This window comes from Mauremys reevesii, linkage group 2 (genome assembly GCF_016161935.1).
Source record: "Mauremys reevesii isolate NIE-2019 linkage group 2, ASM1616193v1, whole genome shotgun sequence".
NCBI classification, from domain to species: domain Eukaryota; kingdom Metazoa; phylum Chordata; order Testudines; family Geoemydidae; genus Mauremys; species Mauremys reevesii.
Window position 1 is genome coordinate 245,543,057 of NC_052624.1, and position 23,990 is coordinate 245,567,046.

Sequence of the window (23,990 nt, forward strand, 5' to 3'; positions counted from 1 at the left end):
CTTGGTAGCTGTGCGGAGTGACAGATCCCTCAGGATAAATATTTTGGCATCATGTTTGAGTGAAAACAGAAAGTGGGATAATCAAAGAGATCATCTAAATTCAAAAGTAGCTAATATGCCTTTCCTACCTTTCTTTCTCTCTCACCTTTCAGACGGGCTGAGTTCACGGATTGCTGCCAACAGCTTTGCCAGGACCTGTAATTTTCCTGAGTCAGTTTCAGTGAAAGTGGTGGAGGTATAATCTTGTGGGAAAATCTCTCTTAAACCTTCATAAAGATTGGATTCCTCAGATTCATCACAAGTTGGATTACATTGTTTTTCCTATTAAAAAAAGATTAATCTGTGGTAACCGCATGACTTTTTGAAAAGGTACTTAAGAAAAACAAAACAAAAAAAGCTTTGTCAATATTTTCATTATGATTCAGAAAGCATTAGAGAAAGACAAGACCAAGAACCAGCACACAGATTTTAATGAACAAACAAGTCATCTGGCTGAAAACCTCTCATCACTGGCTCTACTGCAATGTTTACAAACCATTATTATAATAAAATTAAACTTGATTCTATACCCTATACACTAATGTCTCATCTACAACTGGATAAAGGATGGGGAAGAAAACTATTGCTCACTCCTGCCTCTCTGATTTAAAAGAAGTAGTTACATGACATCAGAAACATATGAGAGGTAAACTAATGCTTTGTTTGCTCCCGCTTCATTCTTTGCCAGCTTATTACGGAGCAATATGGGCATTTATTTTTGAGAAAACTGTTCTCTTCCCAACCAGAGATTAAATTACTGAACTGAGAAGATGAAGAGCAGCTATCAAAGGGATAATGCAGACAGAATTTGAAGGGGTAGAGGGAAAATGGTAAAATCACTTAGCTGCAGTCTAACAATAGCTATATCAGTGTAATAAAAATAACAGCAATAAAACCAACTTGTGTTTATATCTCCCTCTCCATCTCACCAATTTCTACAGAAGTTAAGCTTTCATGTTAAAAAAAGTTTATAGCATTTACAGTTGTGAAGCAAATTTATTGAATGAACACAATATTCTCTCCGAGTCACAGACTGGAACAATAGCTCTTGCACTCTTGCAATAGGTTTACACATCTTCCATTCATCTCAATCAGATGTTGACTCCAAAGCAGAGGTCCCCAAACTGTGGGGCATACCCCACCCCCCAGGGGGGGTGTAGAAGAATGTCCAGGGGGACATGGCAGGGCCCGGGCCAGTCCCCATGTGGGGGCAGGGAGAGAGCACCACCCAATCCCTCTCCACCCCCATCTCTGCTCTGGTCGTGCCCCCAGCTGCATCCCCAGCTCCCAGCCCCATGCCTAGGCCCAGCCTCGGCTTGGCTGGCTCTGCTCCAAGTCCTGCCCCCTAACACAGCCTGGCTGAAGCTTCACCCCCACCCCCAACCTCCACCCCCATCCCCAACCTCAGCCCCCTGGCTTCAGCCCCATTTCCGGCCCCCGATCTACCCCCTTGGCCCCCTTCCCCCTGTTGCCATCCCCCCTTCCTCTGAGCCACAGCCCCACTCCCATCCCTTTCCCTGAGCCACAGCCCCACTCCCAGCCCCGGGGGGGGGGGCATAGATGGGGTAAGGGGGGCACGACCTTCAAAGGTATGGGTCCTGCTGCTCTAAAGGCCATGGATGTTAATTTTAATGTCAATATAATTATGCCTTTTGCAGCTGACATTTTAGTAAGAATACTGAGGGACTCATAGAGATGTAGGGCTGAAAGTTACCTCCAGAGCTCAGCTAGTCCAGCCCTCTGTGCTGAGGCAGGACCAAGTATACCCTACACCATCCCTGGCAGGTGTTTGTCTAACCTGTTTTCAGAACCCAACGACAGGGATTCCACAACCTCCCTTGGAAGCTATTCCAGTGCTTAATTATGATTATAGTTAGAAAGTTTTTCCTAATATCTAACCTAAATCTCCCTTGCTGCAGATTAAGCCCATTACTTCTTGTCCTACCATCTGTGGACAAAGAGAACAATTGAACACCATCATCTAGAACAGCCTTTGAAAACTATCAGGTTCCCCCTCAGCCTACTTTTCTCAAGACAAAATATGCCCACTATTTTTAACCTTTCCTTATAGGTCAGGTTTTCTAAAACGTTTATTGCTCTCCAATGTATCCACATTTTTCTTAATGTGTGGCATCCAGAACTGGACACAGTAGTCCAGCTGAGGCCTCACTAGTACTGAATAAAGCAGGAAAATTACTTCCAATGTCTTACTTTCAAGACTCCTGTTAATACACCCCAGAATGATATTAGTCTTTTTTGCAACTGCATCACATTGTCAACTCATATTCAATTTGTGATCCACTATAACCCCCCAGATCCTTTTCAGCCATTCTATCGTCTACCCAGTTATTCCTCATTTTGTAGTTGTACAATTCATTTTTCCTTTCTAAGTATAGTACTTTGTACTTTTCTTTATTCAATTTCATCTGGTTGATTTCAGACTATTTCTCCAATTTATCAAGGTCATTTTCAGTTTTCCAAAGTATTTGGAGGTGTCATCTGCAAATTTTATAAGCATATTCTCCATTCCATTATCCAAGTCATTACTGAAAATGTTGAAACGTATCAGACCCAGGACAGAGCTCTGTGGCACCCCTTATATATGACTTCCCACTCTGACAGTGAATCGTTGATAACTGCTCTTCGAGTATGGTCTTTCAACCAGTTTTACATCCAATTTAATATAGAACATTTCCCTAGTTTGCTTATGAGAATATAATGTAGGATGGTGTCAAAAGCCTTACTAAATCCAAGGTATACCTACTGCTTGCCCTCATCCACTAGGCCAGTAACCCTATCAAAGAAGGAAATTAGATTGATTTGGTATGATATGTTCTTGACAAATCCATGTTGGCTATTACTTATTATCCTATTATCCTTTAGTACCAGTACATCCATCCCATATCAATGCTGGTGCACAGGGTGGAAACTAGTCTCTTCTATTCCTCTCTGTCATTTGTTGCTGCTTTCATTTGCACTATGGCATTGAGATCTATTATTATGCCCTTCCTGCAAAGAGTTCTTCATAAAGTTTCTATTGGGCGCCGTTTTTCTCTCACACCAATTGGCTTCCACTGGAAAGCATCTATAATTGCTTTTAATCATTCCGCTATCACGGAGGTTAGGGGGTTTAGTCCCAGGGTTCCCCCCCACTCAGGCCAATCCCTTCCTTCTGGGGTCCCCGCTGGTTTTTGCCCCCCCTTCTTCCACCTAGGACTCCCCAGATGTTTGGCTACCCAACCTTCCAGGGTTGGGGTTGAGTGCTTGCTTCGAAAGGGGCCTTCCTTGGGTAGTTGGGTCAATTCTCTGGCTGTTATGCGACTTTCTACCAGCGTGATCATCTTGTCATAGGTGGACGGCTTGTTCTGGCCTACCCCTTTGTGAAGATCTGGTGGTAGTCCTCGCATGTAATGGTTCATGACCAGGGTCTCCAAAATCTCCTCTGGGCTGGACGCCTCAGACTGCAACCACTTCCATGCAAGGTGTATTAGGTCGAATAGCTGGGATCTCGGGGGTTTGTTCCCCGGGTATTTCCACTCATTGAACCTCTGGGCCCGTACTGCTGCCGTCACCCCTGATCGTGCTAGGATCTCTACCTTAAGCCAGTATAGTCAGTGGCATCCATAGCAGGCAAGTCAAAGTAGGCCTTCTGGGCCTCTCCGCACAAAAATGGGGCGAGAATGCTGGCCCACCGCTCCTGGGGCCACACCTCACGCTGAGCAGTCCTCTCGAATGAGGGGAGATATGCCTCTATGTCATCTTCCAACGTCATCTTTGGCAGACAACCAATGGCCTTCAGGATTCGCGTCCCATCGGACCCCTGGGCCTAGGTGGTGAGGATCTTTAGCTGGTCCACAACCTCTCGCAAGAGGGAACGAACTTGGGTCACCTGGCCCATCAATAATTGATTGGTTTCCTGCTGTAGCCACATAGACTCCTGTTGCGCCATTGCTTGAACCCGGGTGGACTCCTGCTAGGCTGCCATGGCTTGTACCAGGGCTCTTCCCACCTCCATTGTGGTACAAAGCAAACAAACAAAACAAAACAAAATCCAAAACCCCAGTGCCCTTTTTTTTTTTTTTTTAAAACCTCCTTCCGCCACGATGTGAACGATGATTCCATCCCTGACACCAATTGCGACAAATCTCTGTCCTCGTCTCCGTGGGTCCCGCATTTCCTGGCAGATTTCACTAGCCTCAGAGGCTCACTGTGACCCTCCACGTCACCCTTCTCTCTCTAGAGGCAAGGGTCACAGCCTACTGAGCCATTTTCATCATAAGCCAGTGAGGGAGGGGAGGAGAAACTATACTCCCTTGCACAGTCTCTGTTGTCTCCCAGTCTCAGTGATTAATCAGGGGGAGCAAAGGTGGGAGCCCAGGCCCGCCCTCTACTCTGGGCTCCAGCCCAGGGACCCTAATAGCATCAGCTATGGTAGCTGACCTTTTATAAACAGGACGCGTACAATTCCCTGGGCTACTTCCCCACAGCAGCCCCCACTTCCTCAAGCTCCACTTCACCCTTACCTCAGGGCCTCCTTCCTTGTGCCTGATATTGTGTGTACTGCTCAGACTCTCCGACAGTGCAACTTCCTCCCACAGCGCCTGACATGCGCGCCCACCTGACTAACTGGGAGGTTTTTAACTAGTTTCAGCCAGCCCCTGATTGGCTTCAGGTGTCCCAATCAATCTAGCTGTCTCCACTGCTTTCTGGAAGGATCTTAATTGGCCTCAGGTGTCTTGATTAACCTGGAGCAACTGTCATTTGGTGACCATGGTAACAGGGATTTGTTTAGCCTGGGGCTAACATATCTGTTTCTCATTACTTTCCTATAGCCATCTGGCCTTGCCCCGTCACAGCACTTATTTTTGAGTAAGTTTTCTGTCAAACATTTTAGTAGATCTCCAGTTCTCACAGCTGGATGTTAGCATCAAGATTATATTTGAACTGAAAATTCCCAATTTTGTTCTGGTGCTATATATCTTTAATTTCCATACATTGCTGAAGTAAGTAAATGTTGTGGGTGCTGTTCCGTTCCTTGATGTCTCTTCCTTTGAGGTCTCCATTAACTAATATGGTGCTGTCCAGGTAGATGAACTGATGTACTTCCTTGATATTTTTGCTGTTTAATGTGATATTACTGCTTGACATCTGGGTTGCAAGGATATTTGTTTTAGCATAACTGATTTTGAGCCCTGCTTGGCCAGCTACTTTTTCCATGTTGTCTATCTTTGTAGCTTTTCGGGGGGTGTTTTGCAGAGTTCAGGACATGGGTGGTCATGCCTAGTGATTGGACTAGGAGTCACACCTAGTGGCTAGAGCTGGAGTTGGTAGGCAGAAATAGGAGCCCAGGATCAGAGCCGGAGTTAGCGGCCAGAGCCAAGGGGCAGAGCTGGAGTCAGAAGTCAGGAATGTGAGCCAAAGGTAAGAGACGGGTTATCTGAAGGGCAGTAAGGCAGGAGCAAGGCTGGGTGCAAAGGTGCAGGGGTCTGAGGAACAAAGGAGGAGCAGGACTGGAACAAGGTGGGAGCAAAGGTGGGAACAAGCAGGTGCAAGAGCTTTTAGCTCTGAGCAGCCACCAAACTACTGCTGCTGCACTAAAGAGCAATCTTCTGACATTTCCCACCAATCAGGCTGTGTATCCAATCTGACAGCCTACTACAGGCTAGTTGCACTTGTTAGGTTGCCCGGAAACTGGCTTGGCTGCAGTGCCTGATTCACGACATTCATGGGCACCTGGTAGGAGCCTCGGGGCCTGGTTTCTCAGGGCATTCCCGTGAGAACTCCCACAATAGGGTCAGGGCATGGATGTTCTCTACTTGTTCCCAAGACTACTCGTCCGGACTGTAGCCTTCCCAGTACACCAGGTACTGAAGTCTTCCCCTAACTCACCAAGAGTGGAGGATTTGGTGGACCAAGTACTCCTCCCGTTCACATACTGATATGGATGGTGGGGTTGGAGCAGTCTGAGTATGGGTTCCTGGTGTAGGTCTCCACAAGTGAGTTGTGAAAGATGGGGTGGATCTTCAAGGACTTGAGCAGCTGTAACTCGAAGGCCCTGGATTTACCTATTCTATAGCACAGTAGGGGGAGCCAAATGCCCTGGTGGTAAATCAGAAGACAGCAAAAATACTGCTCTAAGATTTGATTGACACACTCCGTTTCCCCATAGTCTGTGGGTGATAGACAGAGAGGCAAGAGACTTGATGCCAAGAAGTCTGAGAAATTCCAGCCAGAATTGGGAGATGAACTGGGGCCCCTCGTCCAATATGATGCTTGTCATAAGAACATAAAAATGGCCATATTGGGTGAGACCAGTGGTCCATCTAGCCCAGTATCCTGTCTTCTGACAGTGGCCAATGCCAGGTGCTTCAGAAAAAATGAACAGAACAGGCAATTATCAAGTGATCCATCCCCTGTCATCCACTTCCAGTTTCTGGCAAACTGAGGCTAAGGACACTCAGAGAATGGTGTTGCATCCCTGCCCATCCTGGATAATAGCCATTGATGGACCTATCCTCCAGGAACTTATCTAGTTCTTCTTTGAACCCTGTTATTGTTTTGGCCTTCACAAATATCCCCTGGGAGTCCAACAGGTTGATTCTGCATTGTGTGAAGTAGTACTTCTGTTTTTTTATTTTAAATCTGCTGCCTATTAATTTCATTGGTTGACCTCCTGCCTGATTGCATACTTCCAGTTCCAAATGAGGTGTGTAGTTGACTCGTCAGTTTGTAACTGGTGTTTGTAACTGTATACTAAAAATTCCACTGTCTCCTGACTGAACTCTCATTTCTTGAGATTTGCGTAGACGTGGGTTTGGTGGAGTCTCTCCAAGACAATGTGCACATGATGATTGTGGAGGGCCTGACTTTTGGAGAAAACAAAGATGTTGTTCAGACAAATGATGACAAATTGGTCCAGCATGTCCCTAAAGATGTCATTTATGAAACTGGAAGGTCATCAGAGTGTTGCACAACCCAAACCATATGATCAAATAGTCCAGCATTTCTCAAACTGGGGTCCATGAGGGTTCTCCAGAGGGTCCGCAGGCCCCGCTGATCAGCTCCTGCCCCTCCCTCCCAGCACCTCCTGCACACCGGGGAACAGCTGTTCAGCGGCATGCAGGAGGTGCTGGGAGGGAGGAAGAGGAAAGAGGCAGGGAAGAGGAGGGGCAGGGGCGGAGCAGGGGCGGGAAGAGGTGGGTGGAGCCTTGGGGAAAGGGGTGGGGTGGGGGTGGGGCCTGGGGCTGAATGATGGGCTTGGGGGTCCACGAAAAAATGTAAATCAAAATGGGAGTCTTTGGGTTGCGAAAGTTTGAGAACCACTGAAATAGTCTTAATGTCCATACCTGGTATGGAAGAAAGTCTTCCATTCTTCTTCCTGGAGCCTCATCAAGTTATAAGCTTCACCAAGGTCCAACTTTGTGAAGACCTTGGCAGAGCAGAGTCTTTCAAACAGCTCACTAACAAGTGGTAAGATGTACTGGTTTCAGACTGTAATCTTGTTCAGAGCTCAGTAGTCCACACAAAGCAAGAGGGAACCACATTTCTTTGCCACAAAGAAGATCAAAGGACCCTACTGGGGACATGGAGGATTGAATGAACTCTTTCTGTAAGTTCTCCTCAAGATAGCTCCAGAATGCCTGTAGTTCACATTTAGAGGGGAATAAACATGCCTGAAGGGAACCTCTGCTCCTGCCTGAAGGCTGATGGGGCAGTTGTATCTATAATGGGGTGATAGGGTGTTGGCTTTCTTTCGTTAACACATTGGCATAGTGTTGATATTCAATAAGAATACCGGGAGCCATTATGGGGGTTGTCAGGGTCACCTTTGGATTCTCTCTCATGGGAGATGAGCCAGGAGATGCCAAGGACAACTAATAAATGCAGTGCCCAAACTAGAGGATTTCTCAATAGCCTCAAAGTGCAGTTACCTCTAAGGGAGCCATCTGGTGGATGACCAGTCCTGATAAATGGAATGACCCATCTGTGGACTCCACTAACTTGGGGGAGTCCTTACACTGTATGGAGATTTTGTGCGCTTGGGCAAACTCCAGTTCTATAAAATTGCCTGAGGCACCAAAGTCCACTGGGTGGGTTGTATGGGGTATTGAAGTGTGTCAGAGCTGAAGAGAAAGTTGGGCATGTGTTGAATGCTGATTGGGCATCAACAAGAAACCGGTGGACAAACATTGGTGCAGCCTTCTGGGGAGAGGGGATCCTCCTATCAGGGCTGGGGCTTGGCATTTCCTGACCAGGATGCAGAAGTGGATTTTGGCAAGGCAGCTTGATCCAAAGCATCACGGTTCGCCACAGGGTATAGGCCTGATGTCTCCTGTTGATTCTTCTCCATACCAGAGGCAGTGCCACACCTGATTGATTTGCAGGGATTTGGGCTATGGAGAAGGGACTAGTGGAGAAGGGGGCCAGAGCTGTCAGGGCTAGCGGGAGCCAGGATGGTGGGGGTTGGTCAGGTGGTCATCAACCTTGATACATAGGTTGACTAAGGCATCCATGCTGGACAGGGTTTCCACCCATGCTGGTTCATCTTTAATATTGTTGTTTAGGCCGAGCCAGAAATGACACTTGGTGTCTACTACTGAGCATCAGAACTCCACTGCATATTTACAACTGGTTGGTGTCCCTGCTGCAACACCTGAAGCACAGATTCACCTTTAGAATCGTGACTTACATCACTGAAGATCACTGCCACAACTTGATCAAAGTCCTCAAATTGTTCCAGAAGTGGGCTTGATTTTTCCAGGAGTGGAAAGGCCCAAGCTAGGGCCTCGCCAGCTAACAGGCTGATAATCAATCCCACTCCGACTTGGTCAGTTAGGTACAACTATGGGCATAGCAAAAATAGGTGCTGACACTGTTTTAGGAACCCACAAAATTTGCCATGATTGTCATTGAACTTGTCAGGCAGTCCCCCTGCCTGAGCCTGGGCTCAAAGGAAGAAAGGGTTGGAGCTGAAGGTGACACGCCTTGAGCTTGCAGGCCCATGTTCTGCACCTACAGAGTGGAAACCTGAGCCTGTAAAGTCTGCAGAGCTTCCACTAGGTCCGTCAGAGTGTTACTGGCCTTCGTAAGATCCATGCTCGCTGTGTCAGTTCTAATTCCCTTATTGTTTGTGGGTTTTGTGCTGCTCAAATTTTCATAGAGTGGGGCATGGGCAGTCATGTGTGTTGGAGGCAAGATGTCATGCCTAATGGTTAGAGCAGGAGCCGGTTGTTAGCAACAGGAGCCCAGGGTCAGAGCTCGAGTCAGAAGCTGGACGCCTGAGTCAAGGATGAGACCTGGAGTAAGGATCTTTTAACCAATAGTCACTCTCTTTTCTTTTTAAATAAATTTTAGTTTAGTTAATAAGAATTGGCAGTAAGCATGTATTTGGGTAAGATCTGAAATATTCATTAACCTGGAGGGTAATGTGTCTGATCCTTTGAGATTGGTAGACCTTTTTATATTATGAACAAGATTTTCACTAGTCCTCATCATATTTGACTTGGCTGTCTGGGTGGGAACCTAAAGGCTGGGTTGCTTTAAGGGAACTGTGTTTTTGGCTTTTGGGTAACTAGAAAGGCATTGTGGAAGCTGTTTTGCTGCTGACTTCGTGAATCCAACTATTAGAATAACCACCAGTTTGGGGGATTGTCTGCCCCATTCTTTGCAGTTTTCCCTAACTGAGCGATCTCAGCGTACCCCCCTGCCCCCGGGACCCTAGTGACAGGGCTACTATAAAGTATGTGCATAACTGGTTGGAAAACTGTTCCCAGAGAATAGTTATCATTGGTTCAGTGTCAATCTGGAAGGGGATATTGAGTGGGGTCCCACAGGGATTGGTCCTGAGTTCAGTTCAGTTCAGTTCAATATTTTCCATCAGTTATTTAGATAATGGCATCGAGAGTACACTTATAAAGCTTGTGGATGATACCAAGCTGGGAGGGGTTGCAAGTGCTTTGGAGGATAGCATTAAAATTCAAAATGAACTGGAGAAATGGTCTGAAGTAAGTAGGATGAAATTCAATAAGGACAAATGCAAAGTAATCCACTAAGGAAGGAACAATCAGTTGCACACATACAAAATGGGAAATGACTGCCTTGGAAGGAATATTGTGAAAAGGGTTCTGGGTGTCATAGTGGATGACAAGCTAAATATGAATCGACAGTGTAACACTGTTGCAAAAAAGCAAACATCATTCTGGGATGTTATAGCAGGAGTGTTGTAAGCAAGACATGAGAAGTAATTCTTCCACTCTACTCTGCACTGATACAGCCTCAACTGGAGTATTGTGTCCAGTTCTGGGTGCCACATTTCAGGAAAGATGTGGACAAATTGGAGAAAGTCCAGAGAAGAACAACAAAAACGATTAAAGGTCTAGAAAATATGACCTATGAGGGAAGATCGGAAAAAAATGGGTTTGTTTAGTCTAGAAAAGAGAAGACTGAGAGGGGACATGATAACAGTTTTCAAGTACATAAAATGTGGTTACAAGGAGGAGGGAGAAAAATTGTTGTTCTTAACTTCTGAGGATAGGACAAGCAGCAATGGTCTTCAATTGCAGCAAGGGAAGTTTAGGTTGGACATTAGGAAAAACTTCCTGTCAGGGTAGTTAAGCATCGGAACAAATTGTCTAGGGAGGTTGTGGAATCTCTGTCATTGGAGGTTTTTAAGAGCAGGTTAGACAAACACCTGTCAGGGATGGTCTAGATCAGGCCTGCACAACATGCGGCCCGCATGGGCTCATTGTGCGGCCCACGGGGGATGAGTAGGTGGGCTCACTGTGCAGCCCATGGGGAGTGAGTAGGCAAGCGGCTGGTGAGGGAGGGGGGCTGAAGAGGTGGTTGGGCAGTGGCGGGGGGTGAGGAGGCGAGCTGGGGGTTGGGGGGCTGAGGAGGCGAGTGGGTGGGCAGTGGCAGAAGGGGCAGGTGAGCTGGCGGTGGGGGAAGGGGGCTGAGGAGGCGAGTGGGCGGGTGGGGGCTGAGTAGGTGATCGGGGGGGGCAGGCTGAGGAGGCGAGCGAGGAGTCAGTGGCTGACTTGTTCTACTGATCTGGTCTGGCTCCCATCCCCTCTCCAAGGGTTGCAGCTGTATGGAGGTGCTGCCTTCCATGCCTTCCTCATTCACACCTCATTCATTCAACAGGGCAATTGATTAAAAAGTTGGAGGAAGCTCTTATTCTACTTCTAGCAAAAAGACATTTTTCTTTTACCTTAATTATACTACCTCAGGGGCCTGCTATAACATATTACCAAGGTTCAATACCGCTGTTTTGGTGCAGCAGCGCTGGGGAAGGAGGGTTTGTTTCTGCGGGGCAGACGGTATGGGCGGGGGAGTATTTCGGGGGCTGGGCAGCGCTGGGGGTGGGTGTTGTGTTTCGGGACCGGGGGGGTTCGGCCCTCAGCTGTTTTCTTTGGAGTAATATGGCCCTCGCCACTTTACGAGTTGTGCAGGCCTGGTCTAGATAATACTTAGTCCTGCCTTAAATGCAGGGGCCTGGACTAGATGATCTCAGGAGGTCCCTTCCAGTCCTACAATTCTATGATTCTATGAATGTACACCTGTCTTTGCAGGCTGTCAAATGCCTTTTGAAAAATCAATTAAATTGATGAAGAGGGGAGCATGCCATTGTACATTCTTCTGTGATGGTCCTTAGTATGAATATCTGATCTACACTGGATCTCTTGGGCCTGAATCCAGCCTTTTTTTCTGCAAGAAATTCTAACTTGAACTAAGGAACAGATTTGAGGCATCACCAGTGGCAGAGGAAGATGAGACACTGACTGGACCTGAAGAAAAATAGGCAGTGCTCAGAGACAATGTGATTCAAGCTGCAGCGGTTGTAGATAGAAATCAACACAGACAGAACAAGAACTGGATGTGGCATATGGAAAGTACTGAAAGGGAAAGTCCTGAAGGCTAAGACCAAACGAACAACTGGAAAAGACAGAGGAGGAGTATAAGAAAGCAAAGCAGTGAAAAGCAATGCAAAGAAAGATGTGGAGATATATTGAAGACCTAGCAGTTGACATTGAAGCTGCTGCTATGATAGGAAACCACAGAGCTGTTTTCCAAGTGACTAAAACAGTGTGTGGAAATTTCAAAACAGGACACGGGCCAGTAAAAAGCAAAGATAGAAAAATGCTTACAACTGAGGTAGAACAGAAAAACAGATGGGCAGAGCACTTAAAATACGTCCTCAATAGACCCAACCTCACCTAATACCAGATTTTGATTAAGTACGTGAACCTGATCAACTTGACAATAACATCAGTTCAAGAGATGTCAGAAATACAAAGTGCAGTCAAAAAGCTGAAAAGTAACAAAGTGGTGGAAGATGATCAAATTACAGCAGAAACGCTGGAAATACTTGATACCACCACCCTAATGACACTGACAGAACTGACTTTCTAATGTTTCGGTTTTTTGAAAGCTCTAAAGCATATCATTTTGGGAGGGCATATGTGGAACTTTGCTGATACAGTTTTTAACAGTAACTCATTTTAACGACTTTTATTGTGTAGGAATGTCTAATTATTTGTGTTGAAGCAAAATATAGTAAATACCTTTATGGCTTTAAACAGAAGACAGGGATGGTTGCAGAGTTTTTTCAAAGCTCCTATACATATCAGATGAGGACTGTTTTCTAGTACTCCTTGTAGGCAGGATCTAATGACTCGAGAACTAAGCAGTTTTCTATAGAGTTCAAGCTGCAAGGCTGTTGGTCGGCAGAAAAGTATGCTCTCCTTTTTTGGTGGGAGAAATTTGTTTATGATCTCTTGTGTTCTTCTAAGAATAAACAGTCCAGTTAGGCGAGTGAGTTCTGCTGCTCTTTTCTCTCCTAACTCCTTTTCTTCCTAATATAACAAACAGAGGTTTAGATATGACTTCACAAGCATGTTCAGTTATATCACAATTCTTTGCTATAAGATTCTTAATCAGGCAGTAGTGAACACAGTTTACCACTTTCTGACACAGGGTTTTAATGATTAGTTCCGTCTCAATTTGTCATAGGAGTTTTTAAACTCTTAACCTAGGCAAGAGCTAATGCACTATGAGTCACTATAGACTCAAATTATGTGGCAAGGTTCCTGATTTATGCAGCAAAGCTGCACTGAATTCTACAGAACCATGCTGAAGTGATAAATGAATGGCATCATATCACAATTTGTACAGCTCCTAAAATGTAGAATGGGCAGACAGTCCAGGAGTTGAAACAGTGTCTCAGGGCTTGTCTAAACTGGCACTTTACAGCGCTGCAACTTTCTCACTCAGGGGTGTGAAAAAACACACCCCTGAGCGCTGCAAGTTTCAGCACTGTAAAGTGCCAGTGTAGACAGTGCACCAGCGCTGTGAGCCACACTCCCAGCGCTGGTAGCTATGCCCCTCATGGAGATGGTTTTTTTATAGCGCTGGGAGAGCTCTATACAGACTACACAGCCACGTTAAAGTGCTTTAACGTTACTAGTGAAGACATGCCCTTAGAGAGAGTAAAGGAACTGACTGCCATCTCAGAGCATATCTAGACTTAAAATGCTGCATAGGTGCATTTACACCAACTGGAGCAAACTACCAAATAAACCACTGTAGAACTTTAATGAAAATGCTCTACACTGACAGGAGAGAATTAATCCACCTCTAGGAGAGGCGGTAGCTATGTTGGTGGGAGAAGTTCTCCCACCAACATAGCACTGTCTACATGGGGGGTTATGTTGGTATAACTATGTTGCTCCAGGGTGTGGATTTTTCACACCCCTGAGCAACATAGTTATACTGATCAAGGTCTGTAGTGTAGACCAGCCCTCAGACTCCCAAACCGTGCCAGAAGCTCCACTCCTTCACAAAGTATCAGAGGAAGACAACCGCCATGAGAAGCTCCTCAGAACTGTAGAAGTGAAGAATTATATCTCCATTCAATCCCTACAAGTGCTTCATCCCCCTTCTTCCCCTCATGTCACTATATGCCCTCTCCCTTCTCCAGCCAATCACACAGTCCCCTTCCTGCCAGACTGCTACAATGGCAGGTGAACAGGCTGAGGAGATGGAAGATGGCATGAAAGTGACCATTTTTGTGGGGTTTGCCAGGACAAATTTATGCAGCACCTAAAAGGAAAGAAAAGTTGTACAGGTCTGTCGCATCGTACGTGCATTTAACATGCACGATTTCAGCTTTACGCGGTCGGCAAAAACAAAAAAATAAAAAGAGAAAAATAACAATTTAAATACTGTTTCTGTAGTGCGGGCGATTCCGCCTGCCATTCAACTCAATGTAATTTTGACTATACACAGTTTTCGCTTTACGCGCTAACCGCGGAACGGAACCCCCGTGTAAGATGAGACTCGCCTGTAGACATTTGGACATTGGTAGAACAAGACTATATGTGGAGCCCTTCAATTAACTGGAGTGAATGATAACCAATTGTTTAGATTCATTGTTCCTACCATCTAAAATCATTATCTAATCAATAATCCATGAAATAATTATTCAATAAAACAGGTCTTCTAAAAACTCAACATTATATATACCTTAAAAAGTTAAATAATTCCAATACAGTTGATTAAATAACAGCATTTAACTCTAATTTCAAATAGGAGGCTGAGAAGTCTGAGTTACCACAGCTGCCCTAGACCAAATTACAATGCCCTCCCCACCCAACTAGTTTGGTACCCCCTTGGTCCTATGTTCCAGGCTGGAACACACTGAATTGGGGTCACAGAGTCTGACACACGAAAAAAAGTGGTGTTGTAGCCATGTCAGTCCCAGGATATTAAAGAGACAAGGTAGGTGAGGTAGTATCTTCTACTGGACCAGGTTCCACTGGCGAGAGAGACAAGCTTTTGAGCTACACAGGGTATGTCAACACAGCAATTTAAGCCTAGGCCTGAACCAGAGCTTGAGCCAAACCCCCCTTGCATCCACTGCAAATTTGATAACCTAGGGTTCAGACACAGGGTCCCAGGGCTGGAGGGTTTGAGCTCATGTTAAGCTGGGACCTAGGGTCCGAGTCCTAGTGCTTTTCTGCGTGCATGTGGCCCCGGCTTGATTCAGAGCCCAGAAGTCCTCTGGATGCATCCCAGAGCTCCTGGAGGCAGAGGAGCAACACTGCAGGCAGCCAATACGGCAGCCAGAAGTATGATTACTGCCTGGCTGAACATACTCTGGCTTCTCTTCTCTGCTACATGGAACTCTCCCAGAGCAGGGAGCAAATATAACAGGTGAGAGATGGCTCCTGGCCACAGGGATGTTGCAAGTCATCCCTCCCCTGGCTGTGCTGAACTGGGACTTCAGGCACTTCCCCTCCCTGCAGGGTGGTGTTTGGTCCCCACTCTGCTATCTTGGCCCCTCCTACCCTCCCTGCATGTGTAGGGATACCTGGGCTGCATGCACTGTGAGGGCGGTGAATGAGAACCAGCCCCAAAACTTCCCTGCAGCCTTCTGAGGATCCCTTATCCCTGCCTCCTGGGGTGCGGTGGGGGCAGAGATAAGTGATCTCCAGGGGTTGTTGAAGCACACTGCACCCCAAGTCCTGGGGGTGCACTTCACCGCTCCGCAGCTGGCAACAGCCAGGCTGAGGCCTGAGTTTGTGTTTATGCTTTGATACCTTAATTTTATGTCAAACTTCAAAACAGACAAAAATAAATAAAAAACCAACCAAGTTTCATTTTAATAATGTGATTGCCCTAGAGACGGATATCCTAACTATCCTCAGAACAGATGCACATGGGCATTTTTCTGTAAATGTAATTTAGCCTAGAGCTGGAGAGCCCAAGTTTCAGATTAGATGGTAGTTCAGTATAAAGCCTTCTCAAACTGCCATTATTCTATTGAGATGGTCACCAAAGGAGCTAATTATGCGGTTTACATACTCGTGCTCCTTATGGGCACCTGAGTCCCATCAATAGCACCGCCACATTTAGGAAAAAGGATGAGCAATAGGGTTTTCCCACAGTGCACCACCACATTCCTAGGGCTAGAGTGTTGACACTGGGGATGAGGGGGCTCTATGCACTTTGGGATATGTTTACTTTGACTTGGGTCTGTGCACTGCAGTGTGGATGCCAGAGCCCTAGATTCGAGCACGGGTCAGAAAACTCTTTACCTAGGGTAAAAAAATGGAATGTAGACGCTCAAGCCCAGGGTTCCCTGACACAGGTCAGCTAACTCAAGTCCCACTAACCCTAGGCTTACATTGCTGTGTAGACACAACAACAGAGCTGTTCCTTAGGTCTGGGAAAGGTACTCAGCATGTCACATGTAAATATAGACTGATAGAATTGTAGGACTAGAAGGGACCGCAAGAGTTCAACTAGTCCAGTCACCTGCACTCATGGCAAAGTAAATATTGTTGCAATAAGCCATAAATCCAGTGTTTTATTATAACAAGCAAATCGGCTTATTACAACAATCTGTAACCCAGTAACTCCTCTTTTTGTCCTATGACTACAGGGGTGTTAACGGGCCTTGAATGGTCACCTTGAATGGTCCCTTAGTTTAGCGCAAGTAGTTAGCACATATTCTATCTGTTTGATCTCTTATTTAGCTGTGACACTGAGTACCATTCCCAGACCTGAGGAAGACCTCTCAGTAGTTCAAAATCTTGTCTCTCACACTAAAGGTATGTCTACACTGCAGAGTTTTTGTGCAACAAGTTATACCATTTTTATTAAGGCGCTGGAATTAAACCGCTGTTGCATGTCCACACTGTGCTCCTTGTGATGGTGGAGCGCATCCACATTAGCAGCTCTTGCAACAGCAAAGAGAGCAGTGCATTGTGGTAGCTATCCCACTGTGCAACTAGCCGCAGGGTGCTTTGGGAAGGGTTTGCAATGCCTCATGGGACAGGCACAGCATCACGTAATGTAGGCTTCCCAATCCCATTGTTCCATGGGCATCCTACTACATTGCCAGCCGCTTTTCAACTGAAGAGGAGAGGGGAGTGAGAGAGACAGGGAGTGTGTGTATGGGGCAGGGCGGGAGAGACTTGTTTTGGGGGACAGAGAGCGTGTCAGCATGCTGTCTTGTAAGTTCAGACAGCGGCAGGAAGCAATCAGTCCTGAGGCAGGGGGAGAAACCCCGACATCAGCCCCTGCCTCCCTCACCAGCTCTTTGCACAGCTATCTGTCTGACACACACACACACACACACACACACACACACACACCTCTGCCTCTGTGTTCAACAGCACGAGCATTCCACAATAAGGGTTTGCTTTGTGTCCTGGAGCAGATCAGCACAGCATGCAGGGCTGTCAGAAACAGAGCTTTGAAAGAGGTGCATGCCTTCAGGGCAGCCAGCCAGAGTTCAAAACAATGAGCAGAGCGGCCACTTGCAGGATTATGGGACACTTTTGGAGGCCAATTACAGCACTGAAAGCAATTGATGTGTTTACACTCACAATGCAGTGCAGGAACATCAGCGCTGTAAGCATTATGACTCTCCTCGAGGTGGTTTTTTTGCCACACTGCAACTGAGGAGTTTCTGCACACTGAGGGCTTGACTACACTTGCAGATGTACAGCGCTGGGAGTTACAGCTGTGTTCGTACAGCTGTGTAGGGAAAGCGCTGGTGTGTGGCCACACTGACAGCTACCAGCACTGCAGTGTGGCCACATCTGCAGCATTTGCAGCGCTGTTGGGAGTGGTGCATTATGGGCAGCTATCCCAGCGTTCAAGTGGCAGCAATGTGCTTTTCAAAAGAGAGGGGTGGGGTGGAGTGTGACAGGGAGCAGGGGAGAGAGAGAGAGAGAGAGTGTGGATTTTTGGAGCCGACACTGTGTGTCAGCTCCCTGCCTTGCAAATTCTGTGTCAGCTCCCTGCCTTGCAAAATCTGAAAATTTCCTCGACCCCTCATTTACTCTTAACTGCAAATAGCCTGCAGACCAGATAAGCAGCTGCTCCAATGGACTCCCTTTCTTCCCCCCCCCGCTGTTTCTCTCCTCAAGCAAACACTCATCCCCCTGCCTGCCTCATTCACAGCAAGGTAGTGGGTTATCTCAATTGATTGTTCACAGTCAGTTACAGATTGATCACAGCAAACAAGAGCTGTTTGGTTTTTAGATAAGCAGCTCCCGGAGCCCCGAGTTCACAACAAAACAAAATGAGGCATCATAACAAAACAAAGAGTAATTTAGTTAAAAGCATTCTGGGATATCTCCTAATACCCTGGAGGCCAATAACAGCGCTGGTGTGTGGCCACACTTGACGAGCAGCACTGCATCACCAGCGCTGCACTCGTTATACCCCAAGCAGACCAGGTGTACAGCCAGCACTGCAGCCAGGGAGTTGCAGCGCTGGATGTGCCTTGCAGGTGTGGACAGTTACTAAGTTGCAGCGCTGTAAAGCCTCCACCAGCGCTGCAACTCTCCAGTGTAGCCAAGCCCTAAGTGGCTTGGCAGTGTGTACTCCTCAGGAGTTATATCACAAAAAGCTGCTTTACTGCGCAGTAACTTGCCAGGGTAGACAAGGCCTAACAGAAGTTGGCAATAAAAGATATTACCTCACCCACATTGTCTGACATAAAAGAAAGAAATGCCCAGAGAAATCACGCTGTGAGTATTACATGAACTTACTTATGTTTTAATACTGGAATTTTCAGAGGAGCCCAAGGGAATCAGGCTTGTTTGAAAAATCTCAGCCATAGTTTATGCATTAAAGAAGAAAACAGTCTAAATTACATTTGACTCTCTAGAAGATGAATTTTCTCACTCTCCTTATGAATTATATTCTATGACTGAATTCTTGTTTTTAAATGATGTACCTTTGTCGCTGAAGGCTCTCGGGACTGAATAATAGGCTCCTCATATATTTTTCTGTATGTGGACAAAGAACCAAGTATTCCTGGATTTACAAACTCTATTAATGCGTAAAATTCTTGCAGGTCATTTTGAATTGGAGTGCCTAGGTGAAGAAAAAATATTTCAGTATGTACTTTTTCACATTTAAGAGTTTTTCTTCTTGAAATTGATAGTAAATATGATCTTTGAAGTTCTTAACTAACTATTGTATCCTGACTCATTAGATTGTATATCTAGTTATTGTGACTCAACTAGTCATGAATTTGTAATCTTGTTTTGCCTTGTTTTCTTATTTAGCTCTTTTCTTTTTCCATTTTGAAGAAATATGACAGTTACTTACTGTAACTGGAGGTTCTTTGAGATGTGTGGTCTCTATCTGTATTTCACATGTGGGTACACATGTGTTCAATGCTCCTGAGACAAGAGATTTCTATCAGGTAGTGTCCGTTAGTTCATGCCAGCACAGTTGCTCCACTCATGCACCACACTGAGGCCTGGTCTACACTACGAGTTTATATCGAATTTAGGAGCGTTAAATCACATTAAACCTGCACCCGTCCACACAACGAAGCCCTTTATATCGATATAAAGGGCTCTTAATATTGATATCTGTACTCCTCCCCAACAAGGGGAGTAGCGCTGAAATCGGTATTGCCATTTCGGATTAGGGTTAGTGTGGCCGCAATTCGACGGTATTGGCCTCCGGGCGCTATCCCACAGTGCACCATTGTGACCGCTCTGGACAGCAATCTGAACTTGGATGCACTGGCCAGGTAGACAGGAAAAGCCCTGCGAACGTTTGAATTTCATTTCCTGTTTGCCCACCGTGGAACACCGATCAGCACAGGTGAGCATGCCGTCCCAGGATCAAAAAGAGCTCCAGCATGGACCATACGGGAGATACTGAATCTGATCTCTGTATGAGGAGATGAATCTGTTTTATCAGAACTCCATTCCAAAAGACGAAATGCCAAAGCATTTGAAAAAATCTCCAAGGCTATGATAGACAGAGGCCACAATAGGGACTCAACACAGTGCTGCATGAAACTTGAGCTGAGACAAGCGTAACGGAAAGCCAAAGAATCAAATGGACGCTCACGGAGGGAGGGAGGGGGGGACTCAGGACTCTAGCTATCCCACAGTTCCCGCACTCTCCGAAAACCATTTACATTCTTGGCTGAGCTCCCAAAGCCTGAAGGGTCAAAAACATTGTTGCGGGTGGTTCAGGGTATATGTCATCAGCGCCCCCCCCCCGTGAAAGAAAAGGGAAAAAAATAGTTTCTCACCTTTTTTCAATGTCACCATATGTCTACTGGATGCTGCTGGCAGACGCGGTGCTGCAGCGCTACACAGCAGCATTCCCTTCCCTTCCTGATGACAGACAGTGCAATATGACTGATAGCCGTCATCATCATACCGTGAGTGCTCCTTGCTGCCTTTGGTGAGGTCGGCCGGGGGCGCCTGGGCAAAAATGGGAATGACTCCCAGTCATTCTCTTCTTTAAGCTTTGTCTCCTGGAGATTCAGTCCTGCCTGGAATATCATAGCAGCTGGAGGCTGCCCCCCCGCTTTTATCTCTGCTTGCAGAGGCAATAACGTCAGTGTTGTTTCTTATTCATGCATTCTTTATTACTTCATCACACAAATTGGGGGATAACTGCCACGGTAGCCCAGGAGGGGTGGGGGAGGAGGGGTTGTTCCAGGGGCACTTCCTAGAATGGCATGCAGCTCATCATTTCTGCGGGATGTCTGGGGCTCTGACCCGGAGCGGCTGTTTGCCTCTCTGGTTCTTTAGTAGGCTTGCCTGATATTCTAGGCAGGAATGACTCTCCATTAGACAAAACTTAAAGAAGGGAATGACCTGGGGAGTCATTCCCATTTTTGTCCATGCGCCCCGGCCGACCTCACCGAGGCCAGCCAGGAGCACCCATGACAGCAGCAGACGGTACAATATGACTGGTAACCGTCATTATCAACTTGCAAGGCAGCAGACGGTACAGTAGGGCTGGTAACTGTCTCTGCTAACTTACAAAGGCTGCTGTGTAGCATTGCAGAACCACGTCTGTCAGCAGCATCCAGTACACATACGGTGACAGTGAAAAAAGGCTAAACAGGCTCCATGGTTGCCGTGCTATGGCATCTGCCAGGGCAATCCAGGGAAAAGGGCACGAAATGATTGTTGCTTTCATGGAGGTAGGATTGACTGACGACATTTACCCAGAATCGCCTGCGACACTGTTTTTGCCCCATCATGCATTGTGATCTCAACCCAGAATTCCAATGGGCAGGGGAGACTGCGGGAACTATGGGATAGCTACCCACAGTGCAACGCTCCGGAAATCGACGCTAGCCTCAGTACATGGACGCACATGGCCGAATTAATGTGCTTAGTGTGGCCGCATGCACTTGACTTTATACAATCTGTTTCCAAAAACCGGTTTCTGTAAAATCGGAATAATCCTGTAGTGTAGACATACCCTGAGAGTTTAAGGGTTGGTACAGACCAACATCTCTCCAGTTCCTTCTCTTACCCTGAATCAGATAGGATCTGAAACAGAGGGAAGACTGACATGTAGTAGAATACAAATTGGGACCACACATCTCAAAGAACCGCCAGTTACAGCTAAGTAACCTCAATTTCTTCAAGTGGTGGTCCCTAGGTGTATTCCACACATTGTTGATTGATAAGCAGTATTCAAAACAGGAGGAGGTACAAGAATGCAGCTGGTATATAGTGTATAATACTGCTGTCCCAACAGCTGCATCTGCAGAAGAGGCCTGAATTAAAGGGTAATGTTCCATGAAGTATGGACAGAATTTCAGATTGCTGCCTTTCATATGTCCAGTATAAGTGCTTCTTGAAGAGATGCTATTGAGGTTGCCTGTGCTCTAGCGGAACAGGCCCTTACCCCCACTGGGGGAGGAATACGCATCAGCTGATGATAAAGAATGATATAGCCGGAGACCCACTGCAAGAGTCTCTGAGCAGATAATGCTTGTCCCTGCAGTCAGTCTGCTATAGCGACGAATAGGCATTTTCCTAACTGGTTTAGTTCTTTGCAGATAGAACACTAAAGCCTGCTTGACATTGAGAGAGAGAAGTCTCTTCTCCTCATTGGAAGCATGAGGTTTTGAAAAGAATACCAGTAGGTGAATAGGCCGATTTATGTGTAACTCAGAAATTATCTTAGGCATGATTTTCAGGAGGAGTCAAAGAGAAACCTCTCTCTGAAATGTGGTGTATTGCGGGTCATCCACAAGTGCTCCCAGTTCACTCACCCTTCTAGTTGATGTGAAGGCGACTAAGAAGGAGACCATCATGGACCGGTGGGACATGGAACACATGGCTAACAGTTCAAAGCGTGATCTGGTAAGTATTGGGAGTACAAGATGGAGATCTTATTGCAGTGCTGGTTTCTCACCAGGGGAGAAGGTCCTAATGAGATCTTTCAGGAATCTGACTGTTTTGCGTGAGTAAAAATATAATTTAGTCTTTCAGTTCTGTGCACCACATTTCAGGAAAGACATGGACAAATTGGAGAAAGTCCAGAAGAGAGCAACAAAAAATATTAAAGGCCTAGAAAACATGATCTATGAGGAAGAATTGAAAAAAATGGGTTTGTTTAGTCTGTAGAAGAGAATACTGAGGGGGGCCATGATAACAGTTTTCAAGTACATACAAGATTGTTAGAAAGGGGACAATGAAAAATTGTTCTCCTTAACCTCTGAGGATAGGACAAGAAGCAATAGGCTTAAATTGCAGTAAGGGAGGATTAGGTTGGACTTAGGAAAAACTTCCTAACTATCAGGATAGTTAAGCACTGGAACAAATTGCCTAGAGAGGATGTGGAATCTGTGACTGGAGATTTTTAAAAGCAGGTTTGACAAACAGCTATGAGGAATACTCTAGTTATTAGTTAGTCCTGCCTTGAATGCAGGGGACTGGACTAGATGTCCTATTGAGGTCTCTTCCAGTTCTACACTTCTATAATTCTATGTTTCTACCAAAGGATGAAAGGCACTGGTTGCTGCTAAATGGACCCAAAGGGAGCTAAAAGGAAGACACGATGTCTTGAGAAGGAGGAAATAGTCTGACATAGCATGAATACCTACTTTTTCTGGGGACAACTGGTTCTGTTGTATCCAAGCAGAGAAACATCTCCATTTAGCTAGACAGAATTTTCTGATGGAGCATTTCTGCTTTAACTGGGAACAGTCTGAACAGCCTCTGAACATGGATGCTCTAGGTCTGACACCCATCCAAAAACCAGGCTGTGAGATGAAGAGGATCTGAGTTGGCATGTTTGATATTACTGAGTTAACAATCTGAGAAGGTTCAGACACTGATGAGAAAATGGGTAAAAGATTGGGAAACTAGATTTGTCTAGGCCAGTTAGGTGTGATGAGAATGACTGAAGCTTTGTTGTGATTAATCTTTCACAAAAACTGTAGTAGACGTGGGATGGAATGAAAGGTGTATCTCAGGTAGTCTGTCCAAGACAATAAAAGGAAATCACCCCTGAAGTCCCAGCTTAGTGCTGCTCTGGAGCAGGTTAGGTTGAAGTTCTTGTTCATCTGGAAGGCAACAGATCCCAAGATGGCATTCCTCACCAGGTGAAGATTTCATTCAGGATGGAATGGTGTCCTAATTTTGTCCACCAGAGAGTTCTGCACACCTGTCAGGTATGTTGCCGAGACCATGATGTGGTTTCCTGCTGCACCAGTTCCATAAATTGACTGCCTTTACTGGGAGAAGAGATTTCTTCTCCCTTTACAGGGAGAAGAGGTGCCACAGGACTCTTTGCTGCTTTTACAGATCCAGACTAACACGACTACCCCTCTGATACTTGACACCATGCAAGGCACTGCATTTAGCCGTATGGAGTGAAAATCCATCAACCTCATGAAGAAACTTGCACAAATACAGACAGATATCATCTTCCTTTCCAAATACAAACGGATGGACATCATACCAAATGGACTAAAGGTAAAAAAATCCACTGCTATCTACATACTACACAGACCACAGTGAGAGATTATGCCGTACTCTATCAAAGAAACTGAGGAACCACCTGATCAGCATCCTATACAGCAAACAGGAAAACATCAAAAAAGAGCTCTCCAACGAGGAGACTCTCATAAATAACCAAACTTCCATACA

General features: G+C 46.0%; 1 protein-coding gene across 9 annotated transcripts in view; it reads right to left on the reverse strand.

Moving 5' to 3' along the window:
- The window catches only part of RAD54B (RAD54 homolog B), a 121,438-nt gene that overhangs the window by 7,960 nt on the left and 89,488 nt on the right, over positions 1 to 23,990 (reverse strand). For 8 of the 9 annotated variants that reach the window (XR_005593508.1, XM_039522082.1, XM_039522080.1 and 5 more), the window contains 3 exons: positions 18,794 to 18,933; positions 12,603 to 12,893; positions 146 to 321 (listed from right to left, as the gene is read on the reverse strand). Coding sequence is in view for 8 of the 9 variants with exons in the window: in XM_039522082.1 (XP_039378016.1) it covers positions 146 to 321; positions 12,603 to 12,893; positions 18,794 to 18,933 (607 nt within the window). In the remaining variant the exon portion in view is untranslated. The remainder of the gene's footprint in view (positions 1 to 145; positions 322 to 12,602; positions 12,894 to 18,793; positions 18,934 to 23,990) is intronic. The other variant, XM_039522088.1, reaches the window with a different exon arrangement.